We start from the raw sequence: 24,423 nt of genomic DNA, 5'->3' as shown, positions 1-24,423 counted from the left end.
GCTGACCTTTTTTTTTTTTTTTTTTTCTTTTTAAGGTTAGCAAGCTTAGAATACTTGTATCAGGAGGATGGCAAAAATGTCTGTTGGCCTGTAATCATGGTTCATCACAGGATGCAGTCATACACTTGACATGTATACACAATTGTGTTCATAATTATATGGTAAATAGTTCACAAAAGGGAGTGGTTTTGCCACTTAATGACATCTTTTTAGATGCTTATAAGGAAATGAAAGGGAAAATACACCAGGATTACTTTCGTTAAACATTTATGTCTTCTCTTCTTGACAACCATAATAAAGCTTCCTACTTCTGACACTTGTCAGATGAGAATTTCAAAGGGCTTTATAGACATGAATGAAGTATGACATTAAAGAACTCATCCCTTCAGTGAGATGGAAAACTCTTCTGCTGAATGGAGATTTAAGCCACATAATAAGAGGAAGATTTTCCAAAGCCTCACATCAGTGAATAAAACCTATATCCTGTATAGACCTTAAACTTGGACATATTTTAAAAAGTTTTGGCTATAAATTATTTCTTATTTTTCCTCCTCTAGGCTTTCTTTGTCGACCACAATTCCCGCACTACCACGTTCATTGACCCCCGGCTTCCCTTGCAGAGTAGCAGGCCCACTAGTGCATTAGTCCATCGGCAGCACTTAACTAGGCAACGCAGCCACAGCGCTGGTGAGGTAAGTTGGATCTGGCCCTTCCCTTGGGAAACCACCAGGGTTTTAGGATCATCCTATTTCAGATCATTCCATTCACAGTTCCATGTTGTGAGGAGCATGATGCTTCTGTAAGCATACGGTACTCATCCATAAAGATTTATGTAATTTTCTAGCCATTGTTGCTTCTCAATGTGTGATTTCAGAGAAAAAAATATCAGACATGAGTTTCTCTTGCTATTATTTTGCAGTAACTCCATTTAACCACAGGAGAGCATCTGATTACAGATTACCAGTATCTATATTCTGTCTTTTGGTGTCAGAATATGTATTGTTGTTTAGCATGGTGTCTGCCAAGTATGTTGATGTAACTCTGGAAATAAAAGGGGGAAAAAATGTGCATGTGTGTATATAAATCTAGATGTGCAACTTTCTGAATAAATATAAAGAAATCTTAACTACATATAGGCTCATCAGACTGTTATATGCATCTGTTATATGCATTTGCATATGTATTTCACCTCTACTTTCTAAACAGAAATACATGGAGAACACTATTTTGTTAATATGTCACTGGACATTTTCACCAGCAGTTTCCATATTGTTGTTGTAACTTGTTTTTTACTTCTGAACAAGTGTATGTACAATCTCTTAGACTTCAGTTGTGCTTTATTTAACCTCCATACTGTTGGCTGTAAGTTGTCTTTTCAGGGGGGGACTATTCCATGCCAGGAATTAAAGATAATGCAATTAGAATGGCAAGAGAAAGGCTCTGATTTATCCTTTTTATAGCTCAGTCTTGTGGCAGATGAAGTTCTTCCAGAGGTCTGTTTCAGAGCAGTCATGAATCTTCTCTGCCACTTCTCTAACAGGGCTTCTGCTGAGCTGCAGCAAGTGCATATCATTGGCTGCATATCTCCTCATATCCTGTGTGAATATGGTTTAGTCACCCATGATACTTCCCCCCCCCCCCCCCCCCGTATATTTTACAAATGGTTTTAAATAGCATTTTCCATCAGCTTGGTGATGTGATGTAGGCAATGATGTCTTACAGCAGGCAAGGAAGCTAGAAGTGTCTTCATATAGGTATTTAGATCTTCAACAGGGTAAAGTGTTGTGATTGATTTATAACAAAGGAGAAATATATTTTTTTTCTTAACTTTACCAAATATGCACAGAGATTATCTTTGTTTAAGCAGTGTGCAGAAGCTCTGCACGGGAAACAGAGAGATTCATGTCAACCATGCTGCTGAAACTGTCAATACTGCAAAATAAGTGTAGTTTATCCTGAAGGAAGTCATCGTATATAATGCATATACACAGTGCTGATTACCTGTAAAAATTTTCCATTCCATCTAACTACATAAAATTCTTTAAACCATGTTTCTACATGTAATTTTAGAAGCATGTTCTTCATATTGTTACAATTGTAACTTGAATTGACGTATAATTCCAGATAGGAATCTCAAACATAGCAATTCAATGCAGTATTGCTATTCTGGGAATGATGTTCATTTGTATGCGTATGTATGAATCCGAACACCACTTTTTCTTCTGTGCTTATGACTGAAGTGCTGCATATTTGCAGCTGGTTTTCCTATTTTTAAACTCTTGCATCAAGGAACTGTACATTATTGCAAAAGATGAATACTTAATGAAAAAAATTCTCAAAATACTTTCTTTGGATTTGCCTTGCCACAAACTTTGATGCTTTGAAGCCACTGACCCAGTTTTTACAGGGGGATGCTGTAAAGGAAACTAACCAGTGTAAGGAATGCCTTTTTAGCTAAAGCTGAACTGCAGCGCGAGGCTGGAGCTAATAATAATGGCATTCCTGTTCCGGCACAGTGCCTACAGGAAATAATTTTTGATTTTTCTGAGAGAGTATTATCAGAGAGCACAAAGATCTTGGGAGACACCTCACGACTTTTGCTTCTTCGTGATTTCAGAGACTGGATTTAAAAACAACCTTTATAATTATTTGATCTTTTTCAGTTAGATGTTTTGGAGATCTCTGAAGCTTGGAAGTATAGTTCAAATGCTGACCATTTCATGTAGGCAGAGGAACTGAGAAATAAACATAAAGGTCCAGCAGAATGAAAAAGAGGTTGAACAAAATGTTTTATATAGATGAAATACAAAATACTGACACTGTACACATGAGTGAAGCCTCAGCGTACAGAAAACTGCAGAAAAGTTGCCCTGACACTACAAATGCTACCAGGAGCTATTTTACATTGTGGTTCTACCCTAAAAAATGTTCATATGCAACATTTTTTAATCCTGGAAGGTGGACACAAAAAAATCAGAACCGTTTAACTGAATGATTATAGGAAACATATTTTTACCAGTTTTGGACTCATTTGCCTTGCCTGAATTTGAACTTGCTTCTTTATCCTCCTGCTTCAGCTACAAACTTGTTTCCAGTTCAAATTCAGGGAAACTCCATTCATGCACAGAGGTAACAGAGGTGCTAATGAAGGAGCACAATTTGATTTTCAGAACCTTTGATATGGATAGAGATGTCAGTGAAGTACAAAAGACCCTCTGAAGGAATTCCAATTGGAATTTTTTAGTCCTTTTTCAGAATGGGACTATTATTTTAAAATAGCAATAAACTTTCAGTCAGTTTTGATTCTTCATATTAATGGGCACAGTATACTAAATAATGTTTTACTAATAACTGTCATACAACACATCTGATTCCCTTTGAAGTGGTTACTGGGGATAGTGATCAAGCAAAGCATTTACATACCTGTTTAGGTTTTAGCCATATGAGTTCTCTCTTTTATGTACCCAAGCGCACGTGCGGGCATAGACACTCATTGTGGTTACTTGCACATTTTCAGGTCGGGGAGGATTCCCGTCATTCAGGACCACCAGTTTTGCCAAGACCGTCTAGCACGTTTAATACAGTCAGCAGAGCTCAGTACCAGGATGTGGTTCCTGTGGGTATGTCAGCGTGCGGCCTCTATTCGGAGAAGTTCTCTGTGACTGAGTGTGTCACATCAGTGCGCACTGCGGGGTTTTTCACTTGGCTGGGGTGGGTGGAAGTTATCATTTGTTATGATTACTTCAATCCATCAGCATTTCCCAGTTGTTCAGTTGCAACCTGCAGAAACAATACTGAGAAGTGTCTGTGCAGAACCAAAGAACTGATGTAAAACTTCTGCCTTCCTAGCTCACTTACTCTGTGCAGTGACAGGAAGAGTTGAAGCCGGTGAGCCAAGTTGTGTCCTACTTGGACTCCATGTATTCCCAGTGATTTTTGTACAACTTCTGAGCATCTGTTTTGGCAGGATTCCAGAAAGTGTTAATCAGCTTGGAATTAGTCATTAGCTTAATTTCTGTTCTCAGTTACATGCACACAAAGTTACCGACTTCTGTGCCACCAAGAACAGAGTTTAGCTTATTGAATCTAACAGCTGTCACGTTGTGCTAAATCAAGATAAATTAATCCGATTGACTATAACTGGCCCTTTGTACTGTGGCATGTTTACTTGAAAATCTCTGCTAATGTAAATCCTTCCCCTTGCCATGGACATGGTGTGCATACATTGCAGGCCTAGCAATTAGTGAGGATTTGATGTGGGTGTTTCCAATGACTGTTTAATGTTTGAGAATGGATTTCAGTGCCGTGAAAACCAAGGTCCCTGCAATTTTATTTTAACAAAGAATATTCTAGTTTGACCTTAGCTAAGAGAGTAAGCGATGAAATAGAATAGAAATTGCTAACAGAATTAGAGCTGTTAACAGTGGGAAGGGCGTGTCACAATAAGATTTGGTTCATAATCAAGAAGCACATTCCCTAAATGATAGAATCAGTAGCCTTACATTAAAAAGTATTAACACAACACTGCTAAACTTAAAACTGTGAAGGTTGCTTTCCTTATTGTTCAGAACTCAGAAGGAACGTAGTCATGTCTTTTAGCATCTCCTTGTTTCAGCATATTTTTGTTGATGTTTTCAGCTTACAATGACAAGATTGTTGCATTTTTGCGGCAGCCCAATATCTTTGAAATTCTACAAGAGCGTCAACCAGAACTTACCAGGAATCATTCACTCAGGTAATAAAATTACTGAAGTTTACTATTCTCATTTCAATACAAAATGCAAATTAGAATTAGTTTCTTTCATTAAAATTAGCCATGGAACATAACAGATTGTAGACTTTTGGCTGATTGAAAAATATTCATGAAGCTGTGGAAAATAGTTCTTTATTTCTTTTCTATGTAACTACCTGAAATAAGATTTAGGAGAACAGAGGTGATGTGTTGTTAACAAATAAAGGTACCTACAAGAAAATGTTTGGAACGACTGGCATAAGAGATTTGCTGATGTCTTCAAAATGTGCCAGGACAGCTGGATGTCACGGTAAATGTGCCCATTCATTTGAGTATGTGTACAGCTGGGAGCGTGAGGCAGAATGGTGTTTGGTTTTGTCCTTATCTTCTGAATGCGCACTTACAGGAAGTCTGTCCTCACCTAATGACCTTGGAGGTAATTTTACATCAGTCAGAATTTTTAGTGTTTCTCCAAAATTTACAAAATAATTCAGGTTTTTGCATAGTCCAGTGAGATCTGATGAAGGACAATCTTTGATTGTTGTATGGTTGTGTAACTCCCTCGTATGCTTAAACTAAGGATGTTATAGAAATTCGGAAAGTGGCAAGATCCCTCTGAAAGTGTATCACACACAGACACTTTAGTTCATGTATTTGGGTGTGTAAAAGATGTATTTAATAACTTAACAACTTGGATATTAGTGACTAGGACTCAAATGACTGTATCTGTTCTTCCTTCGACACTAAATTTTAAAAATGCTGCTTCGTTGGTTGCAGTCTGTCCTGCGCAGAGAGCTGTCAGTGCAGCACTCTGTGTTCCAGATGCCTATCCATACCGGCTGGCGTAGCAGCCCAGCCCCGATTTTATTTTTTTTCTGTTCTCATAGTGTTACTTACTGATCCCTTTTCCTTCATGTCCTGCAAGTTTCCAAAATTCAACAAGCTGCCCTGTTTTGCAGTTTCCCAAAGCATTCTGTTCTAACATGATGAGGCTTCTATGTTAAAGATTTGTTTTACCCTCTAAATAAATCCTGGCTGTCAAACCTGAAATGACATACTAGCAGAATACACGTTCTCTAGAAAAAACAGAGGAAAGGAGGAAAATAAAAATCTACAGTTCTCAGCCTGTCAAAACAGTTCCTGTGTTGCACCCATATCACTACAGGCAACTTTGTCCCACCAGGCTTGGTTTGAAATGTGAGCAAACTAATCTGTTGGGAAAGTATACAAACAATTTCTGATTATTAGTAGTTTTAAAATTCCTTTTTCCTTTCCCCAGTGTGCTTCACTTCCTTTACTCTGATAGCAATCAGAGTGTCATTTTCTTCATGTGTTTTGTGTTTTTTTGATAATTTAGAGTTCAGACTGTTCAAAAGACTTGTTCGTATTATCAGATTCTGCTTCTTCTAGAACCATGCTTCCTGATTACAGAATCATCATTTGCCACAAGATGAGCCCCTCTAAAGAAAGATGGTTTTTAAAAGATTAAAAATGGAGATCAAAGGATAAAAGATACTGGTTTCTGTAATTCCTCATCTACTTGAGGATAAATAGACCGAAGATATAGGTCCAATTTACCTGCTTTAGCAGAATGATTGAGGATTTTAATGAACATAGTTTTATTTTATATTAAGTAGGTTTAGTCAGAGAAACCATTCTGTTAAGTTGAATGGTTCCATTTTAGTCTTAGTCTTGGAAGTTAGTAAATTTGATTAAGGTAAAGTATCTTCCATTATACGTCTCTTATATTCTTCCAGAACGGATGTTTCAGTAACATTTCTTATATTGTTGTAGAGATCCAAGTTTCATTTTTCCTAGTTAAGACCCTGATTTAGCAAGTCTATTTGATATGTTGTGAGACTAAGCAACTCCAGTGACATTGCTGTAACACTTGATGAATTAAGACCTAAGTGAAACCTCACACTGAATTCTCTGTGTAATTTTTTTTGTGTGTGTGTGTAGTGATTAGTACAAATGTCATTAATCTATTTCTTTTTTTTTTTCACTGCAACTGAAGTAGAATGATGATGATATTAAATGTTATTATTACTACTATTATTGTAATAATTATTACATAGGTGAGGAGGAAAATCAGTGTTTGGCCAGTGGAAGAGGACAGATAATTTGAAAAGATCTCTTACATTTTCTTTGTAAAATAATTTCTCATTCCTAAAAAGAATGAAGAGATGTGATAAGAAGCTGAGGATATATTAAAATGTACAATGGAAGTATACTACAGGTGGGAAATTGATGTTCAGAGGTTTTAGGGTGGAATGAGGACATTGTACTTACCATACTGTTATTCAGCGTGTAGCCAGAATCAAATTTTATTGCATACCACCACAGATAAAACTGAGATTGTTAAAAAATGTAAAATGCTTCAGGCAAGGTACCTATTATACATTAAACAGAATTTATATCTTAACAGAAGGTAAAAGGTATATATTTAAAAAACTGTCATTGAAATCACAACTCTCATTGGTAACCCCAAGAAGTCATGGATTGCATTCACTTGGAGGGCTGTCAACATTAGTTAACCCAGAAAACATCCTTCTGGTTCTTGGTGTTGCTGCTATTTAAATGCTAAAATATGTTTCGTAATCTGCCATTTATTTCCTCAAACCTTGCTGTTTGGGCTCTGATGTAAATTGGAGCAGGTTCTGGAGGTGTCCAGACGTCCCTGCCCTGGGCACTCCAGGGCCATGCTCACAGGTGGGCAGCGTGTGTTGGCTTTGGCTCAGCGCTGCGCTAGTGGAACTACAGGGCTTCCAGGATGGGCTCAAACCTTCACGGGGTCTTGATGAAGCAGGTACTTGACTTTCAGTACCTCTCTTCATAGCGTGTGTGAATTACACACTCCTGCTATGTCCCCCATGGCTGTAAACATAACTGCAAGTTACCAGGGAATGTATGTTAGGTCCACTGTTTGAGAAGTTCTTTATGCACCATGATTTTAGAGACAGATGGCAAGAAATTTGGTTTGATCCTTTTGTTGAAACTACTGTGCCCAAAATTATGTGTTTCAGAAGTTCATATTGCAGCTTAAACTACGTGCAGCTGCCAGCAGCCTTGTTACAGTGTCAATTGCACGGATCGTTTCTGACCTTCCTGTCGCTGTTGGTAATAGGACATTGGGGTGGATGGACCTCTGAACTGAGCCAATGCTGATGTTATTATGGAGAGTTCTTTACTTTTCTGTTTGTTTGGGGGTTTTCTCCTTTGGAATTAGGACAGTTTTTACTACACGTTTGTTTTTTGTTTTCCTCCTGAAGAGTAAAGTCAAATTAGAATTTATCTCTATTGTACCATCATATACCTTGTACAGATAGAAAATAAAAGGAATGTACTTCTATTTTAGAAGGGAGGGAAAAATTCTACAGAGAAAAAGAACAGGAATCAACCAAGGAATAATACTCAATATAGATCCTAAAAATCTGTGTGTTACCATGCTCAGATGCATAGATTCCACAGTAGTGACCAAACTGGGTCTGGGAGGAAGGGTGTGTGCTTGGATGAGCTGCAGGGGGTGAAATAGTACAAGGGCTTTTCTGGAAGATCTCTTAAATCTACAACCCCCCTGCTTTTAAAATTACAAGTGTGCATTGTATTGTATGGCTTGCATGTGTACAAAGGTTCAAAAAAAGACAGTACCTCTTTTAACATGTCACTTTCAGAACAGTAATGTCATCCTGCAGGGCTCAGCCTCCTACTTTGAATTCGGGGACACAGCTAGTGTGAACTTGAAGGATTGATTTTTGTAGGTTGTTTTTTACGGCTTGGGTGGCTGTACTACCTGAAGCAGCCTGAGCATTGAAGAGATGTGGGCAACAGGAAAACCATTCCTCAGAACAAATGATCTTTTTGGATGTAATATTTTGTTGCTCATATGGGTATAGCGTGGCAGGGAAAAAAAATGATTTCTGAAATACAGAAGCATAACCCAGAGGTTTTTGCGATATGCCCTGTACTTGTTCTTTCTGCTGTGGTGTACTTTGATGCCTTATTTGCAAAAGATATTTTGGAATTCTATTTTGCTTACTCAGGGAGAAGATCCAGTTCATCCGGACAGAAGGAACACCTGGGTTGGTGCGTTTATCCAGTGATGCAGACCTTGTCATGTTACTCAGGTAGGCACTGCTGCTTTCAATGCATGTATGGAATATGCTGTGGCAGGTGCTGAGGAGCCTTTCAGTGAACAGTGTGTGCTGACTTAGTGACCTGATCATTTCCCCTTCAGTACTTGGACTTGCAGCTGGGAGAGCTACAACTCAAGGGTCAGACTTTTTTTTTATTTTCATCATGTTTAGTTTCTAGATGGTAGTTGGGGGTCACATTTTTTCATAGGAGTGATGGAATGTGATATTCTGTCCGAGGAAAGGCAAGTGCGAAAGTGCTGTGCTTATCACTTATATGGGTTTGCCCGGACCACCTTTTATTTTCCTGTTGCATCCAACTCTGGTGTTTAGATAGGTGGTACAGGTTAGACCTCTTTGCAAGAATGTGCCTTCTACTGCTTTAAGAATGCAGCTCTAGTTCTGTGGTTTGGGAAGTCTGTACTTGTGAAATTCATACTTAAGATGTGTCTTTGTTACTTAATGTCTTGCTGCCTCTTCACTATGCTGTCAAGCATTGTCCCCTTTAATAAAGGAAATCCTGTTACAGAGTTCAAGAAATGGGAAGCTGCTTCTTTAATATTTTTCACTTAATTAACTCAAAAAAACAGGCAGATGCTTTGCTACAGTTAAACCCTTGTATCTTGATGTTGTATTCTCATCCATTGTAAAAATGCATCAAGAAATTCATGAGTATATTTAAAATTGAATCTAGTGAAATAGGATTGGCATTAGTAGTATTTTGAGGTCAGGTTGCATAATGATAATCCCTTCTCATCCCTAAATCTCTGAATTAATTACAGCTATAAAAAAAAAATCTCATTTTAAAGCCATGCTGAAGCTTTTTTAAAATGCAAATATTGTTTCTTAAAAAACCTTTAAAGATTTTTGTTTTGATACATAAAGCACGGAGACGACACAGGTTTTATACAGAAAAATCTGGCTTCAGCTATCTGTTTTTAAATAAAGACTGCTTGAATGATTTTATTATTGCTCTTTGACTGGATTTTGTTCCTTCTAGTGTCCTGGGAAACAGCAAAGACTGCAAATAATTCTTATAGTGGAAATAAAGAAAATTCAAAATTTTTACTGCAATCTTTCCTTTATAGAAAAGCAATAATCAGTATAATTTATTTTTAAGAGAAAAGTAGTAGCCAGTGCCTCTCTAGAATAATTTTATAATATTTCCAGATTTTACTTCTCTTAATTTACTTTTTGCCTCCCCCCAAAAAATCTAACTGAAAAGCATTGCTTGAGGATTTTCTTCCCATTTTATTAATAATCTAATAGTACCATTGCCCTGAGGACATATTATTGATAAAATATTATCTGTGCATCCATTAGTTTCTTAAAATGTTGGCTGTTAAACCTCAAGACTGGATGCAGTTATTGTGAGCTTATTGTGAGTAAATACTGGTATAAAATCAGAAGTGGGCTAAGATAAAACAGTGGTGTACTGAGGTGATGAAATTTCTTACCATTATTTAGTCTCAGTGGATTTTTAATTTAATAGTATTCTCTAACAGGGTGTCATCATGACACTTCTCTACAAAAACCTGAAAAAACTGCACTCTGGTCATAATGACTCAGTATTCCTGGGGCTCAGGATGCCTGGGTTCTGTATCTAGCTTGGCTGGTTGGATGATCTTGGGGAAGACCGTATGCATTTACATGCCTTTGTTTCTTTTGTTGCAGGGAATGATATAATTGTCCTGTAAAGCACTCTGAGATATAGTAAATAACTGAGTGGTATCACTATTTCTGATACTTTTACTGCTTGGCACTCTGTACATTTTTTCCCATGCTTCAGTAAATATTAAGTTGCCACTAACTAAAATAAACCAACCCCTATGTGTTCAGGGTCTGAAGGAGGTACAATGAATCACATTTTTAAAAGTACTCTAAGAACAGCATTATATTATGCTTCAGATATTAAGAAGAAAATATTTTTCAGTTTCTTCTTCTAAACAATTTGTTTGGTATACCACACAAATCATCATTTTAACTTTTTAATGTAATCCAAGATTGAAATAGTGATTTATATTTTATCACATTTTTAGCATCAAAATGTAACTTGGAGGAAAACAATGCATGGTCACAAATGTAAAAAGAACTGCCAGAAAATACCCATTCCAAAAAATCTCATGAAAAAACTTTTTCTAGGTATTTGTTGGGTGAACAAACAGTAAGAAACATCTTTTATTTGAACGTTGCTTTCATTGGTTGAGCTCTATACTAAAAGATTGGCTTGTGATTCTTCCTATAGCTAAATTTTTCAAAATAATTTTTACATATTATCTCTACAGTTTATTCTTATCTGTGTTGTCTTTAACATCCAACATAGACTTTGATAATAGATCCATTCTGATATTAGACATTCTCTTTTCGGATTTGCTTCTGTGAATTTTGGAAAAAGGCTGAAATTTATATATATATACAGACTCTATGTATACAGATGCAGTGATTAGACTGCAAAATGTTTATTGTTTTTCTCTTAAAAGTTGTGTAGCAATAATAGATGAGGCATGAAGTAACTCAGCCTGAACAAGTTAGATGTGATATCTGTTTCAGCAACAGTGTTAGCATTAAAGATAAAATAAAGAAATAATTTATGCCACCAAGCTTACTATTCAATACACTCAACAAGTTCAGATGTGATTCTTAATCCTGAATGCTTACAATGTTTGTCTCTATTCCTGGTCTTTATGCAATATTGCAGATCTTTTTCCAGGAAGGTGTGGCTAAGGTTATTGACCCCTTTGTCATGAGAACACGTTTGTTGTTTGTTTTTGTTTTGTTTTGTTTTAAAAAAGGCAGATTGGCAGATTTTAAAGGCCAGTATTTTAACTTGAAAAGAAATATCACATTTTGTGTAGCAATGTCCATAAAAGTAGTGATTACTGCTTTCTAGTACTTTCAAGATCTGATTGAGGGAATGGCAGTGAAATATTTTGCAGCACTCTAAGTATATATAGTGGAAATAGGCAAGTGACTACCACAGAAAGCAGGTTAGTAACAAGAGATTTATTCCTAGAAAGTGAAAGATGCCATTCATTCAAATAAACATGTTATTCCTTATTTGTTCCTTTTTACCAGCTTGTTTGAGGAGGAGATAATGTCATATGTGCCGCCACATGCCTTACTTCATCCTAGTTATTGCCAGTCCCCAAGAGGCTCACCGGTGTCTTCACCTCAGAACTCTCCAGGTGAGTTGCTCAGGCACAGCTTCTGCAGGGGCTGGACAAAACCATACTCTCATACAGATCAGTGAAGTCAGCAGCACACTCCCGCTGCCTTCCCAGAAGTCGGAGAACAGGAATAATTGAAAAATTGTTTGACTATAATTTTTTGTCTCCTTTCCAAATTGAAATTCATGGCAGCCTAAAGCCAAGAACCTACTGTGTGGAAACTATAACCTATTCCCCTTTGCGGTTTTCAGCTTTTAGATGGGTAAAGTTACATGACTTGAAGCTGAATTCTGAGTGGTCAGTGAGCTTGTCACTGCAGTACTTTCATTTTGATGGTACCTGGAAGATACTGCGGTAGAGTTAGTCTCGTAATTTAGTTTACATTATGCTGCATGTAATGACTTCCCACCTTTCTGAAGATACAAGTTCTGTTGCTCCAGCAATGACAAAGATTTAGTCCTATTTTTGAGCAAAGTCAACAAGTGTGATTGCATTTGTCAGACTTGAACGTTTGCTTTGGGCTCACAAGATCTTTTGCTGATAGAAAAGATTGGTGTATTACAACTTCAGAGGCTGTGATTTTGTTCTGACTTGTAAAACATGTGAACTTGTTTTTCACTGATCCGAAACAACTAAGTGACTGCTTATGCCAGGATCCTGATGGCTAGAGAATTAAAAATATGAGATCTAATAACCATACGTTAAAATGCCAGCATTAATGGGGCTGTGGGGCAATGAGTAACAATTTTATGTAAAGGCAGATTGTTGTCCCTTAATATGAGTTCAAAAAATAGTGTACTGCAGCTGTCTGGAAATACACATTAGAATGGAATTAAATTAACATTTTACATAGTAACCAAGTTGTGTGTTAGATCTAAATTATTTCAAATATGACAAGTTCATTTGACCTCTGCAAGCTAAGTACAGCAATTTGAAGTTCATAGATGTCACTATTAGTTTTCTCAAGAAGATAATAGATAAGTAAAATAAAATCAGTACAGTAAATTGGAAGTGGTTTAACAGGATTTCTACAGATTTGAGAACAAAAGTATAGATAAATGGAGAACATTTGGGATGTAAGCAGCTCTAGGTAGTTCCAGACAGTAAGAAAATTCTATCAGAAATAAGTCCTGTGATTTTTATGGGCATTTCCCTGTCCACAATCATAAAAAGCTTTTCCTTTTCAAGAAAGCAGATTAAAACCGTTCATAAACATGTCCTGAGTGGTAGCTTTTCCTGCTGCTGGACATAGGACCTCTGTTGGACCTACTCAAAGAAACTATTCAAAGAAGTTAATGATCTTACAGCACTCTGCAAAGCAGCAAAATATAATATTCACATGTATTGATATTTTTGATACACATATAGTTTAGATATAACTTTTGCTGAAAAGAAATTAAGTTTGAAATCTGCATGTATGCATCTTATTTCCAGCTGCAAACCTGGCAGTCTTTTATGAGTAAAAATAGTTTTGGTTTTAAAAGTTATAATTTCTTCATTACTAGTACATGCACCAAAGCATTCTGGGCAGGGCTCCACTCCAACAAAATATTTCAAAGCGCATTCAGTCTTTAACATGTGATATTCTCATCTAATCCTCAAGGAAGTAGCACATCAGTAAAGGATGAACAGTGATGGGTTAATCCCATCTCTATTCTATTACATAGCAAAGTATAGACAGACCATTGACTCTCCCTGTCAGTCTGCATGTTTGTGTACAAATGACTGTTCTGATGAGAAATTGTGAACAGCCCCTCATTTCTGTGGAGGCTCTGTGGTTTTTTTGTCAGCTAAGCTGTCTGTGCTGCACTGCACAAGGTTGTGTGTTATGGATCCATTGTCAGATCAGTCAAAATCGGTTGTACTTTCTCTTTTGGGAAGGATAAATAGTCATGAAACTACTCTTTATATCTGCTTTAAAATATAACCTCTCTGAAAATCAAATATGATTATCACATCACTGGTGTTTTTTAGCTCTTCCATTAACATCTTTTGTTCCCAAGGTGGAAATAATCACTATAATTGCCCAGGAATTTCTTGGCATATGCATCTGATTTGCAGTGAGGACTTGTCATGTGCTGACAGAATAATATACTGCTGGTTTTTGAACCATGAAGTAATGTGTTACAAGATTTATGTTCTGTGGTATCTCTCAGCAAAAACTTCCTTCAGGGGTTAAGAATAAAGTATGTTTTTGTTGTGTTTTTTTGGTGACTACATTTTTGTACCTACTTTGACCCACAGTGAAGATAAACAAAGCAGGGATAAAAGGCCAATAATTAAAAGACTGTTTACAGTTTCAAGTTTCTGTAAGTTTTCTAGAGAATTCAGCTGAGTCTGCCGTTAGAAGCCCTTGGTGCTCTCAGTAAAAGAGGATAACTACTATAGATTAATCAATGACCATGATTTGTTTTCCAGAGGGGCCCTGCATGTTCCCACTGAAGCTCTAAGGATACCTTGACACTTTCTATTCCTCCCACGCATCACACTAAGCCTAGAACAAGTGGCAAGCGTCTTTCTGGTCAGACAGGTCTTTTAAAGACCTGCAAATGTCACTCAGTGTTAATACTGATCTCTCTTGTCTCTCTGATCTCTGCAGAGAGATGACTGCAGCTTCCTCCAGCAGCCACTTCCGCAGGATGTGCTCCTCACCTTGGCCGTCAGACCCTTATGCTTTGTGGCTAAGGAAGCTGCTCTCTTTTCCCCTGGTCTCTGCCCACAGGCTGAACAGATACACGTTCTCTCATAATGTCAGATGTTACATTCTCATGTCTTCACCCATAGTAGCAATAAATGTTTCCATATTGGCTTAGTTTCGTACAGGGGGCCAAAACAAAACCGAGATAAGAAACCGATTGTCACTTAGAAGACCGAAGTCTACATATACATGCTTCTAAACTGTTCATTTGTATTTCCAGTGCATTGTGGGCCTGTTATATGACCACCAGTTGCAGATAAGTAGTTGGAAACCTATGTATACTGTAGGGCATGAGAAATTTTAAATGTACTCTTGAGTGTTTTGTGGGGGATGTCTACGCAGCCATACAGGGCAGGAATTTAATGTTATAAAAGCCATAGTTGAGAAGATGAACGTAAAAGGGCTAGGGTTAATTGCCTCTTTGGCACACTGTCATGCAATCAAATAATTTGAATTTATCCAGGGAGGGTGTGGAATAGTTGTTCTAATAGTTGTAATATTCAGAACACATCAGACTAAACACCTAATCTGTATGTACTAGACTTGTACATGCAGATGTGGGGGTATGCCATTTTTTTAGCATTCAGTTCTCATCTCTTCCTGCTTTTTTAAGTCATGACCCTCAGAAACAGTTTTTGGAAAATAAATTCACTTAGATGACCATTGTGTGGGTTCCTGCAGTCACATGTGAAAAGTTCCACAAACTTAAATTTGGTAGTCTTTTCATTCTTTCAATATTTTTCTTCCTTGTACTTCCCCAGGGGAAAACTTCTAGTAGGGAATTTCCAAAATTCTTCTTTCTTCAGCTTGATGTATTCAGCAGAGGCACAGCAGAGTATAGTCTGTTCATGCTTAATTTCTGAGTTCTTGTTTTTCCTGATAATATTAAAACCAGAACAGACCAGAACATTTATTGCATGAGCTGTTTTAAAGGTTAGATGTAAAGTGTACTTGACAAACAAAAGTTAAGTCTTTCCAGTCGATTGTGCTGGCTTTTAATTCCATCTTTTGCATTGACCTGGATTTGCTCTTTTAAGATTTACTTTAGAAAGATGATACTATTGGAAATGAGCAACCAAAAAGTCTTGGATGCAGAGCAGATTGAAGATATGCATCTTTTACTCTTTATAAAGGTGACTAAACCAAACATACACCATGCCTTTTGCTATTAAGAAGCCTTTTCAGTAGAGGATGGGACATGAATCAGTTCATGTCACTACAGCTCATTGTTTGCTTATTGCTTCCTGCAGGTACTCAGCGTGCCAATGCCAGAGCTCCAGCTCCTTACAAAAGAGACTTTGAAGCCAAGCTGAGGAACTTTTACAGGAAGTTGGAGACTAAAGGATATGGACAAGGCCCAGGGAAACTGAAGTATGTTGAAGAATCTCATGAAAATGGATTTGTTTCTCAGGCAGCTTGCCTTGCCTTGCACGTCTACAAGCTTCTTCCCATTAGAAGGAATGCAGATGTTATGGTTACCCTTGCACTTCTGGAAATATAAAAGCCTGTCATAAAAGACTTAGTGCCAGCATGGGATTCATAGCAGAGGATACAGAAGGTTCTGAGCACTTCTTTTCTATGTTTGCTCCAACTGTATTTCCATACAATATTACCAATACAGTGCCAAAAGGCACTTTGGGAAGAGGCGTGCAGAATAGGAGGCATCTAAATTCTTCCATTATAGCAGTTGCTATGATATTAACAGTTACATTCTCTCATGTCTTTTTTCCATTGAAAAAACTAGATAGACTTATCTTTTCTCTATCATTGCCTGTATTGAAATTACAGTCCTTTTCAGTAAAGAGGACTCATATAATTAAATATTATTAAATTCTAAGGATCACCTTAAAAAACTGCTAACATTTTTACTTCAGCACTCTGAATGTTAGAGTGCTTGGAGTGAGGTCTTCTCTCCTTCATTTATTTGGTAATTGTGTGATTACATGCTGTTATGTTAAGGATCATCATCGTAAAATACTTTAATAATTTTGTAAATTACCATGTCTTGTGCCAGCTATCAAACTCTCGTAGTTTGATACTCTCATAGTAGCCATGAGGCACTAATATTTTTAACCATTTATTCTATTTGAGTAGGGGGGTAGGTTTTTTATTTGCTTGGGCTTTTTTCCCCAGCCAGTCACTTCTCACATTTTGCAGGAATTTCTGTAGAGCTCAGACTTCATTTATGTGAGCTTGTTAGAAGTTTTCCACAACTGAGATGGGATTAAAATTGTGTTATTTAGACAGTCCTAAGAGGCAAGAGTTGGCCTTTGTCTGCCTATAATGTAATGAAATCATAAACACTTAAAGCTTAATCTATGAAAGTTTTGCCATGAATACTTGGGCAAATAGGTGCTAGAAAAGAATGGCATTTGCTACCTGTAAGATCCATTGCATTTCTTGCACCTTCTTTTCCTGACCTATTTGCCATCCCCTGTGGATTTTTAAGCAGAGCAACAGCTCGATTTTTGAACAGAAGTTTTCTCTGGGTTCCTGTCCCAGGTGTACACTGACCTGCTCCTTTTTTTCAAACCAGGACCCCAGCAGAACTTACACACTGCCTGGGTTCTTTTGTTGCCCAGATATTTTGCCAGTTCCTGGCCTCTCCACTTGTGTGTCCTCTGCAGGATAGCACAGTGCAATCACTGACTGATGTCTGCACAAGTAGTAAGGCCAGCAAGGGCTTTTCAAGAGGTTCTGTGGTGGCATAAGCTTCCTCTGCAGGCAGCAGCAGCTCCCAGCTTCGGTCTGACTGACTGATCAAACGCAGATATAAGGCAGTATTTGAATATAAAGCAAGCTAAGTTTCAGGAAACTAATTAAACACAGTTTTTTGGCAGAAGATAAAATGTTTAAGTAAGGAGGATTCTTTCACCTCTTATTTTAGATCTTTATGACACTTCCTCACTTTCACAATTTTTATTTTAGAAGGTACACTGTGTTTTAACATATGATTCTCCACTCCGGTTTTGGACAAGCATTTGCCATTCCTTCTGGACTTTTTGTTTCATCACACTTATACTGGGGATAATGTAGGGATGTGTGATTCTGGAATTACCATTCAGTGACTTTCCCATGGTTTTATCTTTTTCCTTGTTAAGAGATTGATTTTTCTGTAAAAGTTTAGATTCTTGCTTACAGTAAGACTGATACGGAGGCCTAGCCTTATAAAAGGATTTTAAACTTAATGAAAATGCCCACTTCAGGACCTTTTCTATTGAAGCCTTGAATTTAAAGAAGAAATGTGGTAGAAAAAATAAAAATACACTTCTTTGTATGAGAGACGTTTTATTGAAACCTAAAGTAGATTCTTGAGGGAGATAAGCAGCTTCTGTCTGTTACTCTGATCTAGATCAAATTATCCAGCAGAAACACAAATCTCTACGAAGGCACCCCATTACCTTGCAGTGTAAATAGATGTTTCCAACTGTGGTTCATGTTCATGAATTGCTGTTTCAAAATTATTCTGCTCTTCAGATTAATCATCAGGAGAGATCACTTGCTAGAAGATGCCTTTAACCAGATCATGGGCTACTCAAGAAAAGACCTGCAGAGAAATAAACTATATGTCACATTTGTTGGGGAAGAAGGGTGAGTAGAACAGGGAAGTAAATGTGATCTCAGAACTCTGTGCGTCTCGCAGCTGCTGTTTCACCAAATTTCTTGTGGTCTAGAGTGAAAAGAGGAAGGATTACAGTCAGGAAATGCCATATACATAAACCTAGAACATACAGCTGTTCAAGATGACTTCTTAGGCATTGTGAAATGTATCGTGCCTTTGCAGAAGTTTGCCTTTGCATGTGTTTATGTGAGTTTTCACAGGAGTTGGTGCATGTTTCAGAATGTTGCTGGGAAAGCAAAGAAAAAACAAACCACTTTCTCATGTTATTCTTATTTCTTTTCTGTCAGTGCTGACATTATATCTCTGGTGCTTGTTAAAAGACAGCTGCCATTTGCTGGAGGGAGGGTGCTTCAAGGGCAGGCTAGAGGCTCAATCCTTAATTCAACTCCTGTCTGAGACAATGGGAGCTGAAAGCCCTCAGTGCTACAGGAGGTGCTCACTGCGTCTCCAGGGCAAGGCCTGTGTCACAAAGAAAAGTAACTAGGCTGTTGCTAGTTGTCAAATAAACACAGATATTCCTGGCATTTCAAAGTCATTTCAAAGAATTCTCAGTCTGTGTCTAACACAAGTCTAAGGTGTTACCAGTTGCGAGATGTGCATTGCAAAGCAAGATGTGGTTAGATTTTCTTTGCAAGTGAAACTGGTACTATTTGCCTCTTTCATCTCTTGATTTGTGCCCCCGTTTTCAGATCTAAAAGCCTACTGCCTTAGGCATATATTTCATGAATGTATTTGTAAATACATTCAAAATTTGATTCCTTGATATTTAGGAAACTGCAGCACACAGCTCTTGGAATGCTGTAGTGTGCACTATTGCCACGCAATGTGTTGAGTCTTTAAAATAGCTAAATTGTAATAGAAACATCTCATACAAGATTAGATAAAATTAATCTGTCTTTGAAAACCCCTAAATACTGTTGTTTGTTTAAAGTTCACCCTGAAGTGCTTAGTGTTAATAAGGACTTGCTGAAGTCTTAAAATAAAAAATGTTGACAGCTGAGAGCCAAGTGTGGACTTGTTCATATAAATAATATCACCATGCTGTCTGAGGAAAAACTCAGAACTGGAATGGCAAGGCTGGTGCAGGATGAGATTACACTATATTGACAGAGCAGGGTGGGGAAGCAGGAACGAGGCCTGTCTTACACAGCCCCACCAGCCTTTACTTTCACAGCTACAACCTTGACTCAGTTTAAAAATGAAAGGAAAAATTTTAAAATCATACTTGAGATAGAGATTGATCCAGATAGACCGTCTCCTTCCATCAGACATCAGGCTTTTGCATTTCATCACTCAGTACAGCAAGATAAAAGTGACCTGGAAATGGGGATGACACATCCTGTTCCCATTATATTCAGCTTTACACAAGACTCTCTTCTTAATGGAAAAGAATGAGTTAATTAAGAGCAAAGTCAAATTAAAATGACGTCAATTCTCTATTTACAAATCTGTGTTTTGAATGAAGAAAGGATGTGTGCAAACAGTATTGTTTCATCAGAGATGGTGCAAGGATATGTAACACATCAAACTATTCATTTGGCTAGGTGTAGAAAGACAGGTCAGGGTGGAGGACAGGTGGAATACTGAAAGTTAATAGTTTCCTATTTGCTGCTTCTTTCCCTTTTTTAAGTTTTTAAGTGGGAGTTTGCTCTTACATTTCTTTTCCTCTTGGTAGAGAGGTGTAAGTCTTAAAGTCATGGGTAATGAAATCCTCACAAATTAAAATGTTAGTAACTATTGATTTATTAGTGTATAAATTAGTAAACGAGGCAACTCAGTTCCTGCTGTTCATATGATTTCTATTATGTCTCATAATGTTTGGTATCTTCCTTGAACCTACAGTCATGCAATTGTGATGCTAGTTTGATGTTTTTACATTCATACTTTGGGTGGTGATAAATGAAGAAAATTTTGATCTAAAGAATATGGTTCCTTAAAGTTATTTTCCCTAAATTCTATTAACTATTAGCAGAAGCTGCTTTGCATTAAAGAGTGTAAATCTGAAGAATAAATGATGCTTCCTAGGAGACATGAGTCATGTTGCCAACAACATACTACTCTACTCCTGAATACCCAAATGCCCCACAGTTGCAGCTGTTGTGTGGTTGCATACCTCTTGTATGAAGTTTTCTCACCCTTGTGCCAAACCTTTAATTGTGGGATAAATCCGACTGGCAGTGCAGGACTCTCATGATTGATTTATTTAACATGACTCACAGTAACTCTGCATACAAAAGGAGCTGTATGAAATGACTGGTAGTCAGGCACACAGTTTCTGTTCTATCTTAAGATTTCATAGTGTGTTGATTATCCCAGAAGTTTGCAAGAATATTCCAGATGACCCTTTACTTGATCCTGGTATTTGTTCCAAGATTAAGATCCAACAGTTGTCCATGATATCAAACCATGTTGGTTTTTTTCTGCAATTTGAGGATGGAATCTGCCCTTCTTGCCAGGGTAAGGGTCTGTTTCAGTACTTCACTTCTGAAGCTTAACAGAAGCAAAGTGCTTCCAAATGACTGAAGGGAAAATGTTTTTCATTCAACGGAGGAAAGGGGCTTTGTCTTCAGCTTGATAATGGTACCTAGCCTTTACTTTCCTGACTTCATCCTCAAAGACAACTCTCATCCATGGCTTCTGTGAAAGTTCTTGAGCCAAAGCTGTTTCTAAAGCATCAGTCCTATGTGAAAGCTGACCACCTCTGTGAAACTTATGTTTGTGCATTGTCTTAGTACTAAAGCAAGACCTTCTTAAAAGTCAAGTACGAAGTCTTCAGTCTGTAGAAGATACACCTTTGTTTGTTAGGGTTATAATAATCTCTGTTCCCCACAGGAAAATCCCTAGTTTTCTGTTTTCCAACTCTACCAGAACATTAACTTCATACTTAACTCATTTCACTGGTGACCTGCAGCATAATGTCAGAATTCAGTCTCAGTGCTTTGTCAGCAATGAGTTTGTTTATGATTCAGGGAGAAGGGGTTATTTAGATTCCTTGTTCATTAGTACTGGAATCTTGAAATAGCAAAAAAAAAAACCAAAGGAAATGCACTCTCCAAAAGACATTTAAATGCACTCAAGTTTGGAAGACAGACAAGAAAATTTAGACCAAGAAAGATAAATCACTGAAGTTATCTCACACTATATTGCTAGAGAAAACAGAAATATTATCCTTCAATTTGTCCTATTGTTGCAAGTCTGCAAAAACAACATATGACCATTGTTTGGTTTCACTCTTGATTTGTCAATGCAGATAGGTCTAATGTCGTCTCTTTTCACGTTTCCTCCTCCCCCCTTGCCCCCAATTATTTAGTTATATTCCTGTGGCAAAGAGGCCATTACAGCTGGAGCCAAAATTTTTAATGAGAGCAGCCTGCACAGAGCACTTCATTCCAGTCCTCCAAGCCATTCCATTTCAGAATAGCCCCACGAGTACTTCACATACCTTGGCGTTGAGCAATCTGAAGGATAAGAGTTCTGGTTAAAATCTTACAAAATTTTAATTAAAATACAGCATAAGGAATGTAGATTCACAAAAGCTTTTCTTTGCACATAATGAACACTTCATAGTAATGTCAAATTTCTCTTTAAAGGTTGGACTACAGTGGACCTTCAAGAGAGTTTTTTTTCCTGGTGTCAAGAGAGCTCTTCAATCCATATTATGGTTTGTTTGAATATTCAGCCAACGATACCTATACAGTACAAATCAGTCCCATGTCTGCTTTTGTAGACAATCACCATGAGTGGTAAGAATTATTTTTCTTTTGCAGATACATTTTCTGTTGTTCCCACTTGTAGACAGTTTCTCGTATCTGCTCAGACATAAAACACAGAATCTGATCTTGTTAACCAGCAGCAAAGTAATTGCATTTCTTTAGACTTCCCTGATTTTGTTTTCTCTTGTGGTTTTAAATGATCTTATTTCTCACAAGGTCAGCAAAACTATGATTTGGATCATGTACCATGGGATTGTCTCACAACACAACTCTGCATTTCTTGCACATTAGCAGTCATTTCATGAAAGCAATATTAGCCTCTTGTGCATTAAAGAAACAGAATGAAACACTGGCTTTTTGTCAACTAAGGAGATTAAGGGAGATTTCAGACAGGTGTTACTGTATAATTTGCTTGAGTCTTCCTGAAGAGTATACAGGTCTCCTCAGTGGAAAAAAAAAAAAAAAGGAAGGAAATCTATGGAAGTATCTTAATTGAGAGTGGGGCGAGACCACTGATTACAGAGCTCTTAAGTAAAGTCTGTACATACACACACATACTTCTGAAATAGTTATCAGGGATTTTTACATAATCCCATTTTCAGAATTATTAGCCAGTTTAAATCACCCTCAGTTGATTTAAGCTATGATATTGCTGCAAGTCTGTAAAGCTGTGCTGTGAATATTAGCAGAGAATTCTGTTGTGTAGGTAGTTAGATGACAGTCATAATGGAATGACAACTGCTTATCAGTGTAGGACAGATATATACTGAGTTCTTATTTATTGGAAGCCAGTTATGAAGAATGAATATCAGAAAGGAATCTCTTTTAAAGCTAGTTTTAAAAATTAATAGAAAATTAAATGGTTGGCTACGTGTAGTTCAGTTCATTGAAGCAATCTACCTGTTGAACTCCAATACTGCAACAGTAAATGGCATATGCTGTATTGGAAAAGCAGAACAGTCTGGCAGAAAGGAGATAAAAACCCTTACATGCTATGCAGCCTCTGCCAACATTTTGTATTCATTCTGCAGTGCCGGACCAGAGACCCTGGGGTGAGGGAGGCATAACTGCCTGTTCTGGGAGTGCTGGTGCAGGGGCAGCACTGGTTGCATACAGCTTCAGAGGGAATTCAGAAAATGCAGCTGTGACAAGCAGTTATGCATGGAAGGAGAAGGGTCTGCATGTCACACACCCATCTTGCAAACCCTGTGTACAGGCAGGTAAAATAAAGCCCTAATATTTCCAAGAAAACTGTTGCTGAGGATGCATAAACAGAAGGTTTAGAAAACATTGTTTTCTTTGAAAAAGAACACTAGACTTAAATCTAGTTCCAGAGATGTGGACGATTTTTCACAATGGATCTTTATTCTCATGGGAGTATTTGCAAAGACCTTACTATTTCGAAGTTGCTGCCATCTGATTTCAAATCTGTCAAACTCCCTCCCTCCCCCTCAACCCTCTTTACATGCCCAACAAAATGAAGATGATAAGGGAAGAAAGAGAGAAGGGAGAGAAGGAGACCATTTAGATCCCACTAACATAGTGCTGGAGAGCACTGCAATACATAAAAAAGCTTCCAGCCACTGTTGGTGAAAATATGTAGAGCGAGCTCCATAATCACCAGTCAGAAGAGGGAGCAAGGAGCCACTGTAAGCAGAAAACACAGACATCAAGAACTGTAAGGCTGGGAAAGGGTAGAAAAACCTTTGGCCTCCCAGTAGCATGAAAACAAGTTAATCCTATATGGAGTGTGTAAAGAAAACAGACAGTGGCTATCGTTTTGGAAGATAAGCTTTTATAAAGAGGCTAGTCCAGCAGGGGTTGATTGGGTTAAGATGGATTTGACATTTTTGAGAAGTTGCAACTTAGGTATCTGAGGGATTTTCCACACCCCACAGACTTGCATTTTTTCTGTGCTTTACTGAGAATGTAAAAGAAACACACACACACACACACACAAAAGCCACCACAATTTAGACATAGCTATCTGATTTTAAAATGGTGTTCGGAAATATATGTAAGTTTTGATGACAGAGCAGTGTACAAACCACAAAGTTTCAGTATAAAAATTGTAACTCTTTCTCTTCCAGGTTCAGGTTTAGTGGTCGAATTCTTGGTCTTGCTCTGATACATCAATATTTGCTAGATGCCTTTTTTACACGACCCTTTTATAAAGCCCTCCTCCGAATGTGAGTAGAATTGTTGCCTCCTTTTTTGTTTGGTTCCTTCCCCATGGACAATGCCGTCTTGCATATGGATATATTAAGATTGTTTTATCATCAAAGAACACAGGCTGTTATTTATAATTTAATCATTTAATTCCAATCCAGGACTTTTTAAAAAAGTTTACTTGTTTCT

The 24,423-nt window shown here is 37.5% G+C and overlaps 1 protein-coding gene across 3 annotated transcripts in view; it reads left to right on the top strand.

Annotated features, from left to right (window-relative positions):
* Positions 1–24,423, top strand: part of HECW2 (HECT, C2 and WW domain containing E3 ubiquitin protein ligase 2) — a 172,918-nt gene that overhangs the window by 128,371 nt on the left and 20,124 nt on the right. For 2 of the 3 annotated variants that reach the window (XM_074910722.1, XM_074910723.1), the window contains exons 15-23: positions 558–692; positions 3,518–3,620; positions 4,639–4,735; positions 8,776–8,859; positions 11,941–12,050; positions 15,981–16,101; positions 18,208–18,321; positions 21,943–22,095; positions 24,156–24,254. In XM_074910722.1, the coding sequence (XP_074766823.1) occupies positions 558–692; positions 3,518–3,620; positions 4,639–4,735; positions 8,776–8,859; positions 11,941–12,050; positions 15,981–16,101; positions 18,208–18,321; positions 21,943–22,095; positions 24,156–24,254 (1,016 nt within the window). The remainder of the gene's footprint in view (positions 1–557; positions 693–3,517; positions 3,621–4,638; positions 4,736–8,775; positions 8,860–11,940; positions 12,051–15,980; positions 16,102–18,207; positions 18,322–21,942; positions 22,096–24,155; positions 24,255–24,423) is intronic. The other variant, XM_074910724.1, reaches the window with a different exon arrangement.

This window comes from Athene noctua, chromosome 7 (assembly GCF_965140245.1).
Source record: "Athene noctua chromosome 7, bAthNoc1.hap1.1, whole genome shotgun sequence".
Taxonomy (NCBI): domain Eukaryota; kingdom Metazoa; phylum Chordata; class Aves; order Strigiformes; family Strigidae; genus Athene; species Athene noctua.
Note: the sequence above shows the minus strand (reverse complement) of the source record. Positions and strands in the feature narration are given on the sequence as shown.